General features: G+C 42.1%; 2 protein-coding genes across 5 annotated transcripts in view; one reads left to right on the top strand and one right to left on the bottom strand.

Annotated features, from left to right (window-relative positions):
• Nek11 (NIMA related kinase 11) overlaps positions 1-361 on the bottom strand; it is a 216,577-nt gene extending 216,216 nt beyond the window's left edge. The window contains 1 exon segment of the mRNA XM_057767840.1: positions 195-361. Coding sequence (XP_057623823.1) covers positions 195-361 — 167 coding nt within the window.
• Positions 362-2,615: 2,254 nt separating this feature from the next.
• Aste1 (asteroid homolog 1) lies at positions 2,616-14,598 on the top strand. 4 transcript variants are annotated; one of them, XM_057768619.1, is made up of 6 exons: positions 2,616-2,871; positions 4,248-5,168; positions 5,328-5,561; positions 10,383-10,593; positions 12,412-12,607; positions 14,120-14,598. In XM_057768619.1, exons 2-6 carry the CDS (start codon positions 4,266-4,268, stop codon positions 14,448-14,450), a joined length of 1,875 nt encoding a protein of 624 aa, XP_057624602.1. In that variant the 5' UTR covers positions 2,616-2,871; positions 4,248-4,265; the 3' UTR covers positions 14,451-14,598. The 4 variants fall into 4 exon arrangements, with proteins under 4 accessions (XP_057624602.1, XP_057624600.1, XP_057624601.1 ...); XM_057768617.1 differs by having other exon boundaries at positions 4,248-5,561; XM_057768618.1 differs by having other exon boundaries at positions 2,616-2,770; positions 4,248-5,561.
• The last annotated feature ends 3,862 nt before the right edge of the window (positions 14,599-18,460 follow it).

Genomic DNA, 18,460 nt, shown 5'->3' on the forward strand with positions numbered 1-18,460 from the left:
TAGCTCAATTTTAGAGCAAAACCCTGCCAGTTCAAAGAAAATGGGATGGGGGGGATCTAAGGAGGAACCAGTGAAGGGACATTTCTGTGATTAGCAGTTTTTGCTTTATATAAAGTACAGAGCAGATATGACGCCATGTTCTAAAATCAGCCTAGCCCGTGGCTATGCACAGACTTGGCCATTTCATTACTTACAGCTCCTCCCCCTGTTTGGCTTTCTTGTCTGATACCAGATAGACAGTTCCAAAACTCCCGCTGCCAAGTTTCTGCTGAGGAACATATCTTCTTGCAATCAAGGGAGCTGGATACTTGGAAGTGGCTGAGCACCAGCTCGCACACTTAGTCTCTTGGAATTTCAGCATTGCTCCAAGCAAGTTAAAACTGGCTTGTTCATCCACAGAAACAGTCAGGCCTCCCAGCTGATGGTCAAAGAGTCAAGCAGGAAGTGGCGACAGATGCTGGAAATATGGAAAATCCACAGATCATGTCTAAAGGCAGCTATAAGATTCCTACAAAAAAAAATATAAGCTTTTGACGATAATACCTGCACCATACCTTGTGTTATCACACCAGTTAGCGTGGGTGTGTGTTGTGTGTGTGTGTGTTGTGGGTGTGTGTGTGTGTTGTGGTGAAAATGCTGCAAACTCTAGAAGGCACTTTCTTATAAAGACAGCCTTCCTTGGATTTACAGTCAAAGCTTTACTGACTTCTGAGATGTGTATGTTTTATAAACTTTCATGAAGTGTTTATACTCCCCATTAATGTAAAGAGATTATCCAAACACAGGACCATATCTTCCCTTAATGCACAGATTGTTATCAACTTTCTTGTGGTGATCTCTCCCTTCTATGTCTACTCTGGTTTACAAGCAAAATAAATTGGGCTTAAACCAGGAATTAGCATAATGTTTTCCTTTGCATTTCTTCCATGTAGACTAAAGTAAATCACGGGTTATTTTTTTTTTAGTTTATTAGACTAGATATGTGAAGGAATATTAATTTGGAGTGTTTTTTTCCCTTTCATCCTAAGCAAAGTTTGATTCTGTTTTTATTATACTGGGTGCAGAGTTATCTCCTTGGATTAGAAGTAACAAAATACAACTCGAACCTAAAGCTGCGTTTCAAAAGTAGCTGAATATGAATATTTTATTGGTAAAACCATATTCCTCAAGGAGCTTTGAAATATACAGCAGTGATGAACAGCAGAACCGTTTCATGAGAAGGTATTCCACAGAACATACCCTTGTTCCATCCAAGTGTTAAATGCTTTCTTGAAAATTTTGCTTTTTTAAAAAAATTTGCATGAAAATGATTTTATGCTGAATACTATGTATTGGCCTTAGGTTATCATATTTAACAATTCTAAAGCAACAAGAAAAAGTATTGTTATTAATGATGACCTCTAGGCTTGGCATTTACCACAAAGCCTACCAGGGCAATCAAACACGAAAATTTGCAAAACAGAAGCATAAGGCCCAGTTGTAATACTGTTTTCTTTAAAGAATGTACTAATCTGTTGTTTCTCCCAGTTCCAGTGACAGCGATACCCCCTCCTCAAGAAAATGTTGGGAAAATCTACAGTACCTACAGTGTAGGCCTCCAAAAAGTACCTTGTTTGCTTTTTGATTGCCATAAAAGTGGTCATTTCTAGATAAAGTAAGCCGTTTGGAAAAGTGTATGGCCTAACCACAGCTTTTCAGATCACTAATAATTTTCCTTATTGTGGAGAGGAGATTAAAGTTCAGTGAAGGACCCAACGCAAGATGGAGTTCTGAAGCTTCTATCTGTAATGGAGAGATAAACCCGGCAGTGTGTAAACAGCCCCTCCAGGCTAATCTCACAGACTCAACTCTGTCACTCTCATCCCTGTTCATAACCACAGAATGTACATATAGGGCAGCGTGGATCTGAAACTAGGGCCGTGGTTGAACTTGGGTGTTGGGAACACATGTTATTGTTGTATCCCTGGTGTCTCGCTAACAGCTGATATACAGTATCAGTAAACGTTTGGAGAGCAAAGAAGGGTTCAGAAAACCAACTGTGGTCCAAAGACAAAAAAAAAAAAAAAAGGAAAGAAAGCAGGATGGGAACTTGGAGAAAGCAGAGAGATGCCCACTTTGTGCTAACCATTCCTAAGGAAAACGACCCATCCCACTGGGACAGGCCAAGGAAAAGGCAAGTGTTGACCGCGGTGGGGACCGAGTGGTTTATGCCAACATAACACGCACTAGGAAGTGGTCCTGACCGGGTTCTGCTAAATCTGACCTGAGAGGTAAACGCTAACCCTGAGGTAAAAGGAACAACTTCCTGTCTCTTCAACAAATAAACCCTGATTTTCGCAAAGCAGGTAAAAGTATATCGAGGAGCTGAGCGCTTATTCTTCCGAGGGGAAATACGGTCCGGGGGCGGCGGGGCCCGGCTGCCCGAGCTCCACTTTTGTTACCTTTCCCGGTCCCTGACCGGCGATCGACCACGCCTCGGCCTAAAGCTTCTTGCCTCGGCGGGCGTGGTTGTTTGACGCCGTCGCCACGGAGACGGCGCGGGGGCTGCTGGGAAGTCGGGATTGGGCCGCCAGGCCCGCGGAAGCGCGTGCGACCCTATGAGGCGGCGCGAAGGTTCGGGGTGAGGCGGGCAGAGAATCCCTGAGGAAGAGGTCGCAATCGTGAGACAAACACCTCATCCTACACCAAGTTACCGCCACTGGCCCCAAAACACTTTCCCTACCGGCAGCGCCCTCAGCTTCTCTGAACCGGGCTTCCCAGTGACGTCCAGGTACTTCCGGTTTCCGCTCGCGATCTTCAACTCACCTGCGGGCCTGCCGGGCCACCCTGGGCTGCTGATGAAGGAAGTGGGGGGCCAGGAGGAAGCAGCAGGTGGGTCGAGGGCTGAGATGGCTTGGGGTAGGAGGTCTGTGTATGAGCAATTAGATCCTACGTCTTTTGTGCACCGTTGCCCTACCCGTCTTGCATTTGTTGAGCAAAAGCAAGGTCATGTCATTAGCTCACATTAGTCGTGAGTTTGCAGAAACCACACGACAGACCGGGAAAGAAATGACTGTTCAGTGCAGAGGTGTTGACTGAGGTGGATCTGAAGTGAGGAGAAATGTAGGCAGATGCCAAAACCAAGAAATTCTGGGTCATGAATTTTTACGTGGCATCTCAAAAAATCAAAATGCAATAATTCTAAGACTGAAAAAACATTTCACAATTTTAAAGAAAGGCAAGGCTGGTAATAGTGCCACAGTAAGCTAGAGGGAAAATCAGTAGCACCAACCAGTCCTATGAGTCGTTAGCCAGAGATAGGCCAGAAGCTGATGTAAATAATTGGGGCTAAAATTGGATAGTTGGGGTCTTAGAAGCATAAAGCAGTTGCTTTTTGTTACCCCAAACCGCATCTAATGGCCTCACACTCAAGACCTGTAAGAAGGGTCCATAAGAAAAACTGAATCCTTATGTGCCCAACACTGAGATTTAAGACATTGATAAGGATGCCATTTTTATAGCTTAGGACTTGTTACCTTGACCCTCACCAAACAGATACTCCACCTTATAAAATGAAAACAATACCAGTAGCAGAATCCGTAGAATTCCTGTTGATGTGACCATAGTGTTCCAATGAGGCCAGGAGTAGCCTCCATCATTAACCAAAGATCAAACCCCATGAAACGATTGAGTTTGTGTCTTGTGGGTGCTCAGCTAGACATGCAATTTATTCAAAGAGCAGGTCTCATTTTCTACTGAGGCGATGATCTGGTGCCCCTGAGAGCACTGTGTTAATCGGGATTCTCTAGAGAAACAGAACTGATAGTAGGATCTGTGTACACACACATACACACAGGGCTTATTAGAGTGACTTCCAGCTATTCTAACAGAGGCAATGAAAAGCCCAAGAATGCGGTAGTTGTTCAGTCCTTGAGACTGCATATCTCAGCTGCTCTCCAGTGCCCTCCAGAATGCTGAAGAAGTGGGCTCTTATGCCAGGCAAGGGATGAACTTGCCAGGGAGAGTTAGAGCAAGTGGGCCAAGAGCAAGAACTTTCTTCGTCCATATCCTTTATATAGGCTGCCGCAGAAGGTGTGGCCTAGATTAAAGGTGGGTCTTCCCACCTCCAGTGATCCAATTAAGAACGATTCCTTTATCAGTATACTCAGCAGCTTGGGTCTGGGTTGGTTCCAGATACAGTGAGATTAGCAACCAGGAATGGCCTTCAGAAGCACCGTCCACTGAAATTGGTTTTTCTCGTTTCCCAGGCAGCTCTGTCAGTCATCATGGGCGTCAGAGGACTCATGAGTTTCGTGGAAGATTACAGTAATGAGTTCTTCACTGATCTGAAACTGAGGGACACAAAAATTATCATCGATGGCTATTCTCTTTTCCATCGACTTTGCTTCAATTCAAACTTGGAACTCCGGTATGGAGGGGACTATGATTCTTTTGCAGATGTTGTACAGAAATTCTTTGAGTCGCTGTTTGCTTGTCGTATCTGTCCCTATGTTGTATTAGATGGAGGATGTGACATTTCAGATAAGAAGCTTACTACTCTGAAGGATCGAGCTAGAGAGAAGATCCAGGCAGCCCATTCCCTTTCTGTCGGCGGGGGTGGGAATGTGTGTCCCTTACTCATCCGAGAAGTGTTTATACAGGTTTTGATCAGGCTTAAGGTATGTTTTGTTCAGAGCTTCTCGGAAGCAGATCGGGACATCATGACACTTGCCAATCACTGGAACTGCCCTGTGCTATCATCAGATAGTGACTTTTGCATTTTTGACCTGAGAAGTGGGTTTTGCCCACTGAATAGTTTTCAGTGGAGAAATCTGAACACTGTTAAGAATACAAAGGATTACTATATTCCTGCCAAATGCTTTTCCCTTGATGCATTCTGCCATTACTTCAGCAACATGAACAAGACTCTACTACCTCTCTTTGCGGTGCTGTGTGGAAATGACCATGTTAATCTGCCCATCACAGAGACATTCATCAGCAAAGCACGGCTTCCTCTTAGTTCTAAGGGGAGGAGATACCACCGAGTTTTGGGACTTCTGAACTGGTTGTCTCACTTTGATGACCCCGCTGAAGCACTAGAGAATGTCCTGAAGCATCTCCCCAGAAAGGGCCGAGAAGATGTTAAGGAACATCTCCGCACTTCCATGAAGGAGTACCAGCCGTCCCAGGTGAAGCTGCAGGACTTCTTCTGCTATGGAACTTACGTCTGTCCAGACGCTTTGAATCTGGGCTTGCCAGAGTGGGTCCTAGTAGCCTTAGCCAAAGGCCAGCTACCACCTTTCATCAGTGATGCTCTGGTGCTTCAGAGGACCTTTCTTCACACACAGGTAGAAAACATGCAGCGACCAAATGCCCACAGAATAGCTCAGCCCATCCGGCAAATCATCTATGGGCTTCTTTTAAATACCTCATCACATCCAGAAGGTATGTCCCAGAATGCAGCACCTTCTCAGCCTCCAGCTTTCAATGAAGTGGAAAGAATTGATAAAAATATCAAAACATCGGTTGTTTATGCAAAACATATGCTCAAGAATCATTCTGACTTGAGCAAATTGACTGAGGTAAGTTTGTAAAACTAATAAAATTCTTAAAAATCTATAGATAATAAGTTGCTTTCATATGTTGTAGTATGATTAACAAAAAAATCAGAGATAGATAGTGGGGTTCAAGCTGAAAGATCAGAGAAGCAAAGCAGCCACCTACTAGCGAGCTCTTACCTCTACGAAATCTTCAGACTAAAAAGAGAGTGAGTTCCTGTCTCATCCCACCTTACATTCCTCTCTAGTGCTGGGATTAAAGGTGTGTGATCCCAAGTGCTGGGATCACCTCTGTGTGTTTAGACAGATTCAATCTTACATAGTCCAAGGTGGCCTTGAACTAACAGAGTTCCCTTTGCCACTGTCCCCCAAGTCCTGGGAATAAAGATGTGTGCCACCACCGCCCAGCTTCTATGACTAACTAGTGTGGCTGCTGGGATTAAATGTGTGTGCCACCACTACCTGGCCTGTATGGCTGACTGGTGTGGTTAGCTTTGCACTCTGATCTTCAGGCAAACTTTGTTAGATCATAAACAATATCACTATAATATGTACTGTCTCTCTTAATGTAACACATTGTTTCCCACCATGCCTTAATGTTGTATTTGAAAACGAACCCCAGGAACTAGGTAACCTCTTAGTCGCCTAGTTAGTGTCAGTACTAACAGCAAACCTAGCACCTGTAGCGCTAAATTTGCTATTCTCAGTGTTGTGTTCTTCAGTAACCCATTCCTTTGCAATTATTGTACTATATTGATCCCAACTAGAATAGAGTTATATAACTTGAACTGTAAAAGGAGTGTACATATAGGTACTTGATACGGGCCTAACAGCATCTTAGATTATCTCAGAGTTGAATTAAGATTGATACTGATGCTTCTGTCTAAAGGTTTTGTTTTTATCAATGAAGGTCTCTTTTTAGGCTTTAAGCTTGTGGCATCCTGGCGACTTGCTTAAACCGATCCTGAAAAGCATGCCTTAGCCTACCTTGTTGTTGCTTAATTCTAAGTAAAGCTCAAATCAGTCATCATTTCAAGGAAGAAAATATTCTCATGGATTCCAGTCTTGCCTTTATTTTGATAATATGTCAATATACTAAGAATAACAGATGAAACTATTTTGATAACACATTAAACATACAAATTAAATTTAAATGAATTTATAAAGCCAGTTGCAGTGCCCACTAGATTTTTGTTTGTTTTTTAGCACCAACTAAATATTCACTTGCAGATTCACAGGGTCATTGGCATGAGCCTACTCAAGTATGAAAGTCAGCAGCCTGTTGTTTGATTCCCAAGGACATGTGGTAGTGATCGTCACTTCCTAGGGAGTGGAAAAGGTGGAGCTGCCACTAAGATCTAGTTGGGAAAAGCAAGAATGTTCAGCTTCTTAGAATGAGCAGATTGGCACTTCACAAGAAAGAATTATGTGACCCAAAATGCCCCCGTGTGTCCACTAGTGACAGCATAGGCACAGTGCATCCTTGGCACTGGGAATTAGCTACTTACAGGAACAGTGCTGCTTTTGGAGGTGATGAGAATGTTCTGAGATTAATAAAGGATGCACATGCCTATAAATATACTAAAACTACTGAATTGTGTACTTTAAAGGGGTGAATTTCCTGACGACAGGATTTATATTGCAAAGAAAGCAAAGAAGAGTTTCAGTTAAAAGCCCCACAGAAAGTATGGATCTTTTCCACCAGGCGTCTTCTGTTCAGTGTATCTATGAGACTTGCTCACAACTCCTTCATTCCTCAGTGTATCTGTGAGACTCACAACTCCTTCATTCCTCACTGTATCAGTGAGACTCGCTTACAACTCCTTCATTCCTCACTGTATCAGTGAGACTCGCTTACAACTCCTTCATTTCTCAGTGTATCTGTGAGACTCACTCACAACTCCTTCATTCCTCAGTGTATCTGTGAGACTCACTTATAACTCGTTCATTTCTCCTGCTGTAAACTCACTGCACTGTGACAACGGACATAGCACGAGTGACTTTCCTTCTGGGTGGTTTCCAGTAGTGCTGTTTCAGACAGCACGTGAATACCGTGCTGCGCATCACCTGTGACATACTTCTATTGCACATATGTGGAATCGCTGGGTGGGGTGGGGAGACTTTGTGCCCAGCTCTTTAGAAGTCTTGCCAAAAGGGCTTGCCAGTGACCCACTAACATTCCCACCAACAGCACAGGAGAGTGCTTCTTCCTGTGCTCTTGCCACTACTAGGTGTCTGTTAGCCCAGGAAACATTCCGGCTGTTCTAGTGGGGTTACAGCATCTTAGTCATTTGGGTAGGCAATTTGCATTTGTCTGGTGACTTCCTTGTGTTCAGTAGCCATTTAGATATTCTATGTAAAGTCTTTTGCTTACTGATCATTTGTCAGTTAACACTGGCCGGGACCGCCCATTCTGACTTTCACTGTGGTATATTTTATTAAACAGTTTTAGTGTAGTCATTTAATTTTTTATTACTTACGATTACCCTTTTATGATCTTTGTATGAAATTACTACCTCCTCCCAAGGTCATGAAAACAATTACCTTTCCCTTTCACATTACATCTGTAATCTGTCCAGACGGCAGGATATGAAATAGGGATCGGGACACTTTTTCCCTATGAAATCTGATCCAGTCAATGAGATGTAGCATGCTGATTGTATTTCTTGATGAGTGTAGCTAAAGCATTCTCGGCAGTTAGCTGTAGTCATAGTAAGAGGACGTTTTCATACACTTTGTACCACTGTAGATCATTTGGCTTGCCTTTGGCATGAGTTAATCAGTTCTGTGTTTAGCTCAATGGTTTTAATCTGTAATTAGCCCGTAATTCTAAGTGCTGCCAGGTGCAAATGTATTTCCAAACACAAACGCAGGTTCAACTGCAGAAACCCTGTGATCGTTCCTGCTTTTAACATGATGTTATAATACTGTAGCTTTGTGTCAGCCTCATGAGAGAGACTTTATATATTGGCTCATTTCAGTCCCACCAAATCCAAATGGGATGTTGTAGGATATTTTGATCGCATTCTGATACTCCTTAAAATAAAGTTATATGTTGAATCACGGAGTGGAACTGGTGACTAGCTGACCAGAAGCCAGCAATTTGGATAGAGAAGACCCACAGGAAGGAAAGAGAGCAGGGACTACAGGGACTAGAGTTTGAGTACTTTTGGTTCTGGGACAAGGGAAGAGACCCGTCCCTTGAGATTTCTCTGACCAAAAAAACAAGGTCAGCTAGTTGCTTTTCACCCGAGCCTTTGACTTCTGAGCGTTATTGATAAGTAGAACGATAGAGACTTAATTTAAACCTACATATCCATACCACAGGACCAGACGTCCCACCAGGCCTTAGCTGGTGAGGTACTGACTGAGGAGCTATGAGGCAGCAGACAATAATTAAAATATCAGCAGATTCGCCGGGCGGTGGTGGCGCACGCCTTTAATCCCAGCACTCGGGAGGCAGAGGTAGGCGGATCTCTGTGAGTTCTAGACCAGCCTGGTCTACAAGAGCTAGTTCCAGGACAGGCTCCAAAACCACAGAGAAACCCTGTCTCGAAAGACCAAAAAAAAAAAAAAACAAAAAAAAAATCAGCAGATTCATGTGCAGCCACTAAGCCAACAGAAAAACATCAATGGCATAGTGCCACACAGGCCTGGGAGCCAAACAGATGAGACTACAGCAGAGTAATTCCTTCTCTAGAAGGCGCTGAGGACTGAGCAGTTAAAACAAAGAAACAGCAACAAAAAAAAACCACCCGGTGCGACTCCAGTATGTACGGCTCATTTTACAGATGATCACACTAGAAAAAACCCCCAGAAACTTGCCCAAAGCCACTTATTGAGAGCAGAATCTCTGATGTCAAATCCTAGACTACTTTGTTCATAAAAGTTCTAATTTGAAGTTTAGATTTGTTTTCACCTAATGTATGAGTCCTGTAGGGGTTGCTGCTATACTATGAAGAAATTCGTTTATTTCTGATTATAAAACTAAATTACTGAAACAATATTAAATTGCTGAAACTATATTTAGAGTCACTGTACTATCCAAAGACCTCAGACATTAATGATGTAACTATTGTGTCAATCATGATGTTGTTTGAATTAACACTTCATCTCATCTCTCAGTCACTGTACTAACCACCCGTTAAGTGCTAAGAATGTACGGCACTGGCTCACCCACTGGAAGGGAGGGTATTTCTCTGACTTCATAGAGACACTAGGAGTCTCTCATAAATGTTCATCAAAGTGTGGCCTATAAGGCCCTTTATGATTCCTAACATCTTGAGATTCAAAAATTCAGCGAGCAGCTCAAAGCTCCAGGCTGCTAAAGTGTAAGGGAAAGTGAGTACATCTGTGTGCTGCAGGCACAGCATGGGAAGTCACTAAGACTGTCCTGTCTGACTTCAGTAGATCTCTCACCCTGGAGCAGCCACATGTAATAAATTTATAATTTATTTTGTGGAGATGCTTAGTTATAGCATCAGAGAGAAAGTGGTAACAGGTCCACTAGCAAGTAAGGGCAGAGCAGATGTAGATCTTTGTTTCCCATAGTAAAGTATATGGGCTTCAGGTACAAGTTCTTAGGCTCCCCTCAGATTACTGAACCAAAACTAAGGGTTAGAACCTCAGAACTGAATTTCTAACAAGCTTCCTGAAGGATGTGTGTATTGAATATGCAGTACAGAGAGACAGGGCAGAAACACAAGAAAAGCTATTTAGAGGGCATAGAAGATACATTCCTTCAAAGAACCAAACGTAATTTATTAACTTCCATAACTGAATTAGATCTCTTCATGCTACCAAAAAAAAAAAAATCCCTAATTTGCGGAATATTTGATGTTTCAGCTCCCCTTGCCTAGACGGCAGATGCTTCTGTTAGAAGCCCTGAAGGTCAAACAGGTTGTCCTGGAGGCCATCCCTACTTTGCTGAAGTTGCCCATTGCTGTCACTTGTTACTGGTTGCAGTCCACAGAGGCCAAGGCAAAGCTCCATCATCTGCAGGCCTTACTGCTGGGGATGCTGATGGAGCCCTTGCATGCCATCATCAACTGCCCTGGTAGGTTCTAGAAATCCAGGAATGTTTTGTCAAGTTGTATATAAACTGTACATCCTCAAGAATTTACACACTCACACACACACACAAATTGACTATTACAGAACTTAGAAGTGAAGGTGCCAAAATGCCCTTCACAGGTAAAAATATTCCTAACAGTTGCATATACCGAACTTGGAGCCAGGAGTTTGGCCACAGGTAAAGAGCTGAGATGTACTAGTACTGCCTGTCTGCTATGAGATAATTGATGCCCCATCACCACCAATGCAGCAGCAGCAGCAGCAGAATACATTACTTGCACTTGCCCAGAAAATGAAACTTCTCAATACTTCCAACCTTAGCATTCTTGCTTGTATTGTTTTCTTTCTTTAAGGATATTAAGTTTTAATTAATACGTAAGTAATAATAGAAAGAAAAAAAAAACTTGTTTCCATTAGAGAAATAGCCTGGGCAGTTTTGTCTGCATTTAAAATATTGGGTGATCCAGCACTCGGGAGGCAGAGGCAGGCGGATTTCTGTGAGTTCGAGACCAGCCTGGTCTACACAGCTAGTTCCAGGACAGGCTCCAAAGCCACAGAGAAACCCTGTCTCGAAAAACCAAAAAAAAAAAAAAAAAAAAAAAAAAAATATTGGGTGATTAATCCCAGCACTCGGGAGGCAGAGGCAGGTGGATCTCTGGGAGTTCGAGCCCAGCCTGGTCTACAAGAGCTAGTTCCGGGACAGGCACCAAAGCTACAGAGAAACCCTGTCTCGAAAAAAACAAAAATAAACAAACAAACAAACAAACAAATAAATAAATAAAATATTGGGTGAGGTATTAACTGAAGCACTGGAACATTTTAGTTCTTTAATGCAACTTTCTCCTTAAAAGATTATGAATGCCATGTGTGTGGACAGAGAAAAAACATCATGGAAAGAGTTCTGTAGGTGGTCCTACCTTGGCTGTATTCTATATTAAGAATGAAACAGCATGGACTCAAAACATCCCAAATATTCAAGCTCAAATCTGACAGGAGCCATTAGAGGGACCACTGATATATGACAAAACAAGTCAGGCTCATGGCTGTAAGAACACTGTTTGAAGCTATGTTCTGTTTAAATAAACACAGAAACTCCCATAGCATGAGCCCATTAAGATTTTGCATGAGTCCTATAGAAGGGGCATGTCTGTTTGTTTTCTTTTAGGAAATATGGACCCTGCACCAAGGCAGGCTCAGTGCTTTGCTTCCTGCTAATTGTGAAAGGTGGGCCTCCTTTTTATTACTTTCAAGTTGGTCCCAAGGTTATTTTGTGCACCTCTGCTCAAACAAACCTGCATAAGTTGCATCTGCTAAGGTTGTCAGTTCTTGCCCCTCTGTTAAGCAACGAAGTATTCATACTTTAGTTTTCCTCCTGTACAATAGGCAAAAATTACTTTGAACCTATATGAGTTGTCTTTAAGCAAGTGTGCTACCCCCATGGGGGCATTTGTGAAAGGAAAGAGCAGATAAAAACAGTAAAGAGAATGGTGTTTAATGTGATATTTTCATAGACACTGATCTTAGAGAATTACATGCAGATTTGTTTAAGGTCAGGTAGCATACTACTATAGGAGAGATCTTATTTCAAGGAAAAATAAATAATTTGGGATTGAATAAAGTCATGAAAAGGGACTGTTCGTGTAAATATTTCAGCTTTTATAAGACATTTATGAAACCAGAAGAGAAAAGCAACTAGTTTTCAAACTAACTGTCTTTGGGGGCTTTGATGCTGATATGTACAAAGAGTGCAAATGAATGCAGTGCTTGGGAAATGCTGCCTTTGGGTGGTTTCTTTATCTAGGTGAGGAAGATCCACGGGCAGGTGGTGCCAAGGTGCTGTATGAAGAGTTACAGCGCGTGAAGGCGCCCATGCAGCCAGGTGCAAGATTGGATTTAGACACAGCGCACGTCTTCTGTCAGTGGCAGTGCTGTCTCCAGATGGGGTTGTATCTCAACCAGCTGCTGTGCACTCCTCTCCCAGAGCCAGACCTAACTCAGTAAGCACCATGGATACAAAGATTCCTATCTTTATGTCTAAAACAGGATGTTTGACAATAGTCAGTGTTACTGTACTCAGTCTCAGAACAGTTAGAACTCAAGTTCTGGAAATGCAAAATAGTCCCAGTTTCTATTGTCTCTAGTTTTTCAAAAATCAAAGTTAGTAGGATATAACTAATTACCTCTCAATTCTTTTGGGTGTTTGAATGATTACTTTGTGGAGACTTTTTATGCCACTCTACTCCTAAGCATATCTTATTACTGGTGTATTATATGTGTATGCATATGATGTGATATGTATATGGTATATATGTATATGATGACATTTCTTACCATTTGTCATTCACTTAAATAGTTCTTAAATGCCTAGTTTGTGCTAGGGTGAGGTAAACAAAATCTCTGTTCTTTTGGAGCTTTCTCTGGGGATTTGTCTTGTCAGACAGTATAGGAAGAAGGGAGCTGAACATGTATGCCTGCGTTTAACTCTGGAGTTTAAGCTGGGTGGGACAGACATGAGCCCATGGGAAAGTGATAGTAACAATGGATTAGGCATCTGAGTAACTGTCCATCCAGAAAGTATCAGAGGGAGAGTAAGATAATAAGGCAATGGCTAGGAAGTGGGATTTGAGGTTGTATACATGCTTCATCTGTATTCCATGAAAACTCAAGTACAAGTCCAGAGCCGGGCATATTTTCAATGAGTAAAAAGATGTGGCACCATAAAGTTTATCAACAAAAGGGTTGCTTGCTTGGTGTTTGTGTGGTACTAGGAACCGAAGACAAGGCCTTGTACAAGTCAGGCAAGCACAAGACCTGTAAGTCCAACCCTACCTTTGTTGATGTATCTCTGGACCGCATGTCTGAGCTAACACAAAACCCTCCATACACGTCTAATAAACTGGCCTTTTGTCTTTGTGTTTGTTCCTTTGATAATTTTGGTCATTCTTAACTGGATCTTCTCTGGGTACACATGCCACAGTTCCCTTCACATCAAAACAGGAGCAACAATATCACTCATGTTTTTGCTAATATGTTTCCTGCAGGATTATTGTTGCATCTCAGAATAATCAAGACTTCTTAAATGATGATTTCACACTTATTGAGGACTCTGTACTAACTGCCAAAGTACACCAGGTTGATCAGCTCTGTCCATGAGTCATTACATTTAGGGGGGTTCTAGTTAATACCCTTTTGCATTTGTGTAGTGGCTTTTTATTCCAAATGGCCATACAAATGATGCCACTGCAACTTTCTGATACTGTAATAAACTGCCTATTTGGTTTACCAAGGCCATTTCATTAAATTCCTTTCCTCTGAAGTGTTAGAGAGGCCTATTTAACTCTGGTCTAGCATCATCACAAGGTTTCATGTCACTCGGTTCCAGTAAGTAATTTTACTGTTTATATAGGAGCAGTAAGCTGAGTGTTTAGATACTTCTATTGAAAATGTTCATCGTAGTTGTCCCATTGCATTGAACTGATGCTTTCAAATCATGTTCTCCCACTGAACAGGTTGTACAGTGGAAGCCTGGTGCACGGACTCTGCCAGCAACTGCTAGCATCCACTTCTGCAGAAAGCCTCCTGAGCGTGTGTCCTGAGGCAAAGCAACTGTATGAACATCTGTTCAATGCCACGAGGTCATATGCCCCAGCTGAATTATTTGCACCAAAGGCTCAATCAAACTCAAATAAAAGGAGGCAAAAGAAAAAGGTTGCCAGCCAGTCAAAGAACAAAGTGGTAACCACTTCAGACAGCAGGCACTGGTATGACAGAAGCAATCGGTTTGGGCTGTTAATGGTTGAATGCTTGGAGGAGCACTTAGAGACCTCAGAGCTTGAATAAACAGTCTGGTAGCACATGAGACTTGTTGTTCTAAAAAAAAATCTCTTACCTCCCTTGAAACTAAATTTTCTTTAGGATTTGCCTATTATGGGATAAACTTTATAACAGATCATCTGAATTCCAATATATTTTGTACTCTACTTTTAATACAGCCTAATTTAAGAAATGTCAGTATCACTTATTTACTTGCATGTGTGTTGGGGACGCAAGAGCTATGGTACTTGTGTAGAAATCAGAGAACAACTCATGAGACTTGGTTCTGATTCTATCATGTGGGCTTCAGGGATCAAACTCAGGTAGTCATGCCGGGCGGTGGTGGCGCACGCCTTAATCCCAGCACTTGGGAGGCAGAGGCAGGCGGATCTCTGTGAGTTTGAGACCAGCCTGGTCTACAAGAGCTAGTTCCAGGACAGGCTCCAAAACCACAGAGAAACCCTGTCTCGAAAAACCAAAAAAAAAAGTTATAAAAAAAACCAACTCAGGTAGTCAGGCTTAGAAGCAAGTGCTGTACCTCCTGAGCCATCTTGCTGGCCCAGAAACATCTATATTTAAGAGGGTTTTCACTCCTCCTGGTCCTTCAAAGCAAACACTAATACTTTATAGCCTTTAAGTTGCAATAGCTTAGCCAACTATATTCTTAAGAATAGGAATCTCACATAGTAAATTACCACAAAATCTAGTAGTGATCATTTCATTAAAAAGTTTTGTTTTCTATTTGAGAGTTAAAAGTCTGGATCATATAAAAGATAGGAGGCCTAAGAGAACATTAAAAATGTGGTAAATTAGACTACATATGATTGATAAAAGCACAGATACACTGCAGGTCTTACAGCATAAACTGCAACTGTAACAATCCACAAACAGTATTCTGAGCTGCTACATCTAGAACAGAAATGAAATGAAAATCTCAGATCCACTCTGGACTCGAGGTCTTCCACATGCTAGGTTTTGACAAGGGCTCCAACACTTTTTGTTTTGTTTTGAATTTTGCTGTGATGGAGATCCAACCCAGGCCTGGCACTCCTAAGCAAACATTCTACTACTGAGACAAACCCTCAGCCACAAGCCAGCATTTTATAAATCAAAGAATTAGGATGGAAAGTAGCAGAATGAACATTTCCTACTTGGAGGTTGTAAAAATGTGTATCTTACCATATTCAAAACAGTTTGTGCTGGGTGTGATGACACATGCCTATAACTGAGAATCAGGAGGCTGAAACAGGAAGAGTGGAAGTCAGGTAACCTGATTTTGAGAGGTGCTATTCTAAAACTCCTAATACCAATAGGTTTGTAAAGATGCTAGCTAGTTCCAGAGATCAGGCAAACAAGAATTAGCAAGTAGAAGTCCATTGGGGCAGGTGCCGAAGTACAGTCTAACTTGTACAGCTGTGTGTTTTCCTGCTCTATCCTCCCACTAGTATATTCCGACAGTGGGAATATTAATTATGGCTGTAAGTTGCCAATTTTAGCCTGCCCATGTCTAGTTCTTGACAGTTGACAATTCTCTACACTAGGTAGACAAACACACTCATAGAAAACAAACTGGGCATCAACCAGTAAGTATATCCTTACATGACTTCAAATGTTTCCACAAATAATGCAATGCTATTTGCTCCTCAAGTATTTAATCCTAAACACTATCTTCTTTTCAAATATTTTAGGAGAGCATTATGTTCCTTAGTGGGGTTGATTATGTATCTATAAAGACTGTTTTTACTAAAAGGATCAAGAACAACATTGTTGTGCATCCATGTTTGAAAAGAAACATTCTTTACCCACAGTAGGTCTAATGGGGAGTATGTTATACCGAAGTGTTACCTTCCTTGGCTCCTAGACATAATGATGTACAAATTATGCCAAGTGTCCCACTCGCAGGCTAATCAACACTTCTCAAAACTGCCAACCTTGCTTGGAGCTCTCATTTTGGCAAATAACTGGCTTAACAGGCACTGAGGAGGAATGTGTAAGCTACAGAGTTTAACTGACTCATGACACTAACAGCAGGCTTTCCCATTCATTAAGATTGTTAGCACCTGTAGTCTCAGCACTCGGAAGGTTAAGGCAGGAAGGCTGTGTGCCAGTTTGAACTACATAGTGAAGTTGGCTGGCCTAGGCTACACAGTAATATTTTCTCAAATAAATTAAGGAATGAATTAATGAGTAAATAAATAAATGGTCCCTCCTAAACACCAGTCATTTGGTTTTCCTTTTCTTACCATTGATACCAGGTGGCCCGGACTACATAGAAATTATTTCCTCAGACAGACAGATAATGGAGGGAGAAAGATGGATGATTGATGGATGGGTGGGTGGATGGATGGATCCTTTTAAACAATAGTCATTTGGCTTTCCTTTTCTAACCACTGATACCAAATGGGCAATTCCCTTGAAATCCGCCCATGCGGTAAAGGAAATAGCATCCAGTAGTCTCGCATTTACTGTGAAAATCAAAACGTTTTCCTACCCTGTTGTATAACTGTGTAATAGAGTAGAGGCCACGGGCACTCCACGGGATATGCAGTGGGCTTCGCTAGACAGTAAGGACCTAGTACCTGATTCCAGGAGTCATACTTGCTTAAGCTGCTTGGGGGGAAAGCACACAAAGAAATAATGAGAACATTTTATCTTTGTCTGCCAAGTACAAAGACCAGACTTGACTGCTGTGTACTGAGACAAGAAGTCACCGCGAGGCACGGTTGGATCAGGAAGATTCACTACGTGTGGCATTGCCTGGCCTTTCTTCCCTCCCTCTTCTACTTTCCTTTGGTTGACTGGCCTTTAAGATTGAAAAGAAAGAACAGGGATGAGGCAATGAGGGCATCTCATATAGAGAGAACGTAGTGTGTTCCGTATTCCCAAAATCTACAGTATCCCGTGTTTTCAATCAAGTCTTGTTCGGTCTGACTCAGTTCTAGCAAATGAAACCTCATGAGGCTCTGGATGCGTCAATCTTCACTTAGCAGTTCAAACAACAAAAGGAGTTCTGGACAGCTGAGTAAATCTTGGGGTAAATCTTGGTTGTGAAAAAGGGACTTAAGTGGACCTTAGTATTTCAACTTGAATTCCTAATTTAAATTAATTTTAGCAAGCAAAGCAACTTTATTACCTAAATGACCTTACCATTCCCTCTTTTGTGCATAAAGCAATCAGTGACTACATCTCAGCTGCCCTACCTGTGAAATAGAATTGCTACCCTCAGATCACTGCACAAAATCAAAATAATGTGCCTAGATGCATTTTGTATTAGTACTAAAACATGGTAAGTCATGCCTGGCACTAAAATGTGCTAAATCACCAATAATGTTACATCTGTACATGATAAGAAAGGACAAAGAAAGGAGCCTGGGGAAAAGGTGAATGCCAAGCAGTAGAAAAGGATACCATGGGACAAGGGATGTCTAAACTAAGAGCAGAATTCTGCAAAGGCAGTCAAGATTATTAGATATGGTGACGAATGTGAGAATTTTTTTTTTTTTTCGAGACAGGGTTTCTCTATGGTTTTGGAGCCTGTCCTGGAACTAGCTCTTGTAGACCAGGCTGGTCTCGAACTCACAGAGATCCGCCTGCCTCTGCCTCCCAAGTGCTGGGATTAAAGGCGTGCGCCACCACAGCCTGGCTCACGAATGTGAGAATTTTATAAGAACGAGGTGTCAAGTTCAAGTCAGTACAAAGACATATAACTTGGATTAATCGACATGTTAGCAGATGAATTTGCTTTGAAAAAAATGTAGGCACTAGGTTGAAGACAGCCCAGTTGCAAGCAGAAGGATCAATTTCCAGATTCCCATGTTTGGTTTTGCTTTTTAAAAGCTGGCATGCTTGTAATCCCTATTGCCTGGCCTCAAAACTGTAGACACATTGTGAAGGAGGAGCTGAAATCTAGGAATGGGAATATCCCCAAACCCAAGTTTCTAATGACAAAGTTCTATAGGCCTTTTAACTCCAGACCTATACACGTTTTCAATAGACAAATCCAGGCTGGGGAGATGGCTCTGTGGGAAAATCACTTC

The sequence above is a fragment of the Chionomys nivalis genome, chromosome 4 (assembly GCF_950005125.1).
Source record: "Chionomys nivalis chromosome 4, mChiNiv1.1, whole genome shotgun sequence".
NCBI lineage: Eukaryota > Metazoa > Chordata > Mammalia > Rodentia > Cricetidae > Chionomys > Chionomys nivalis.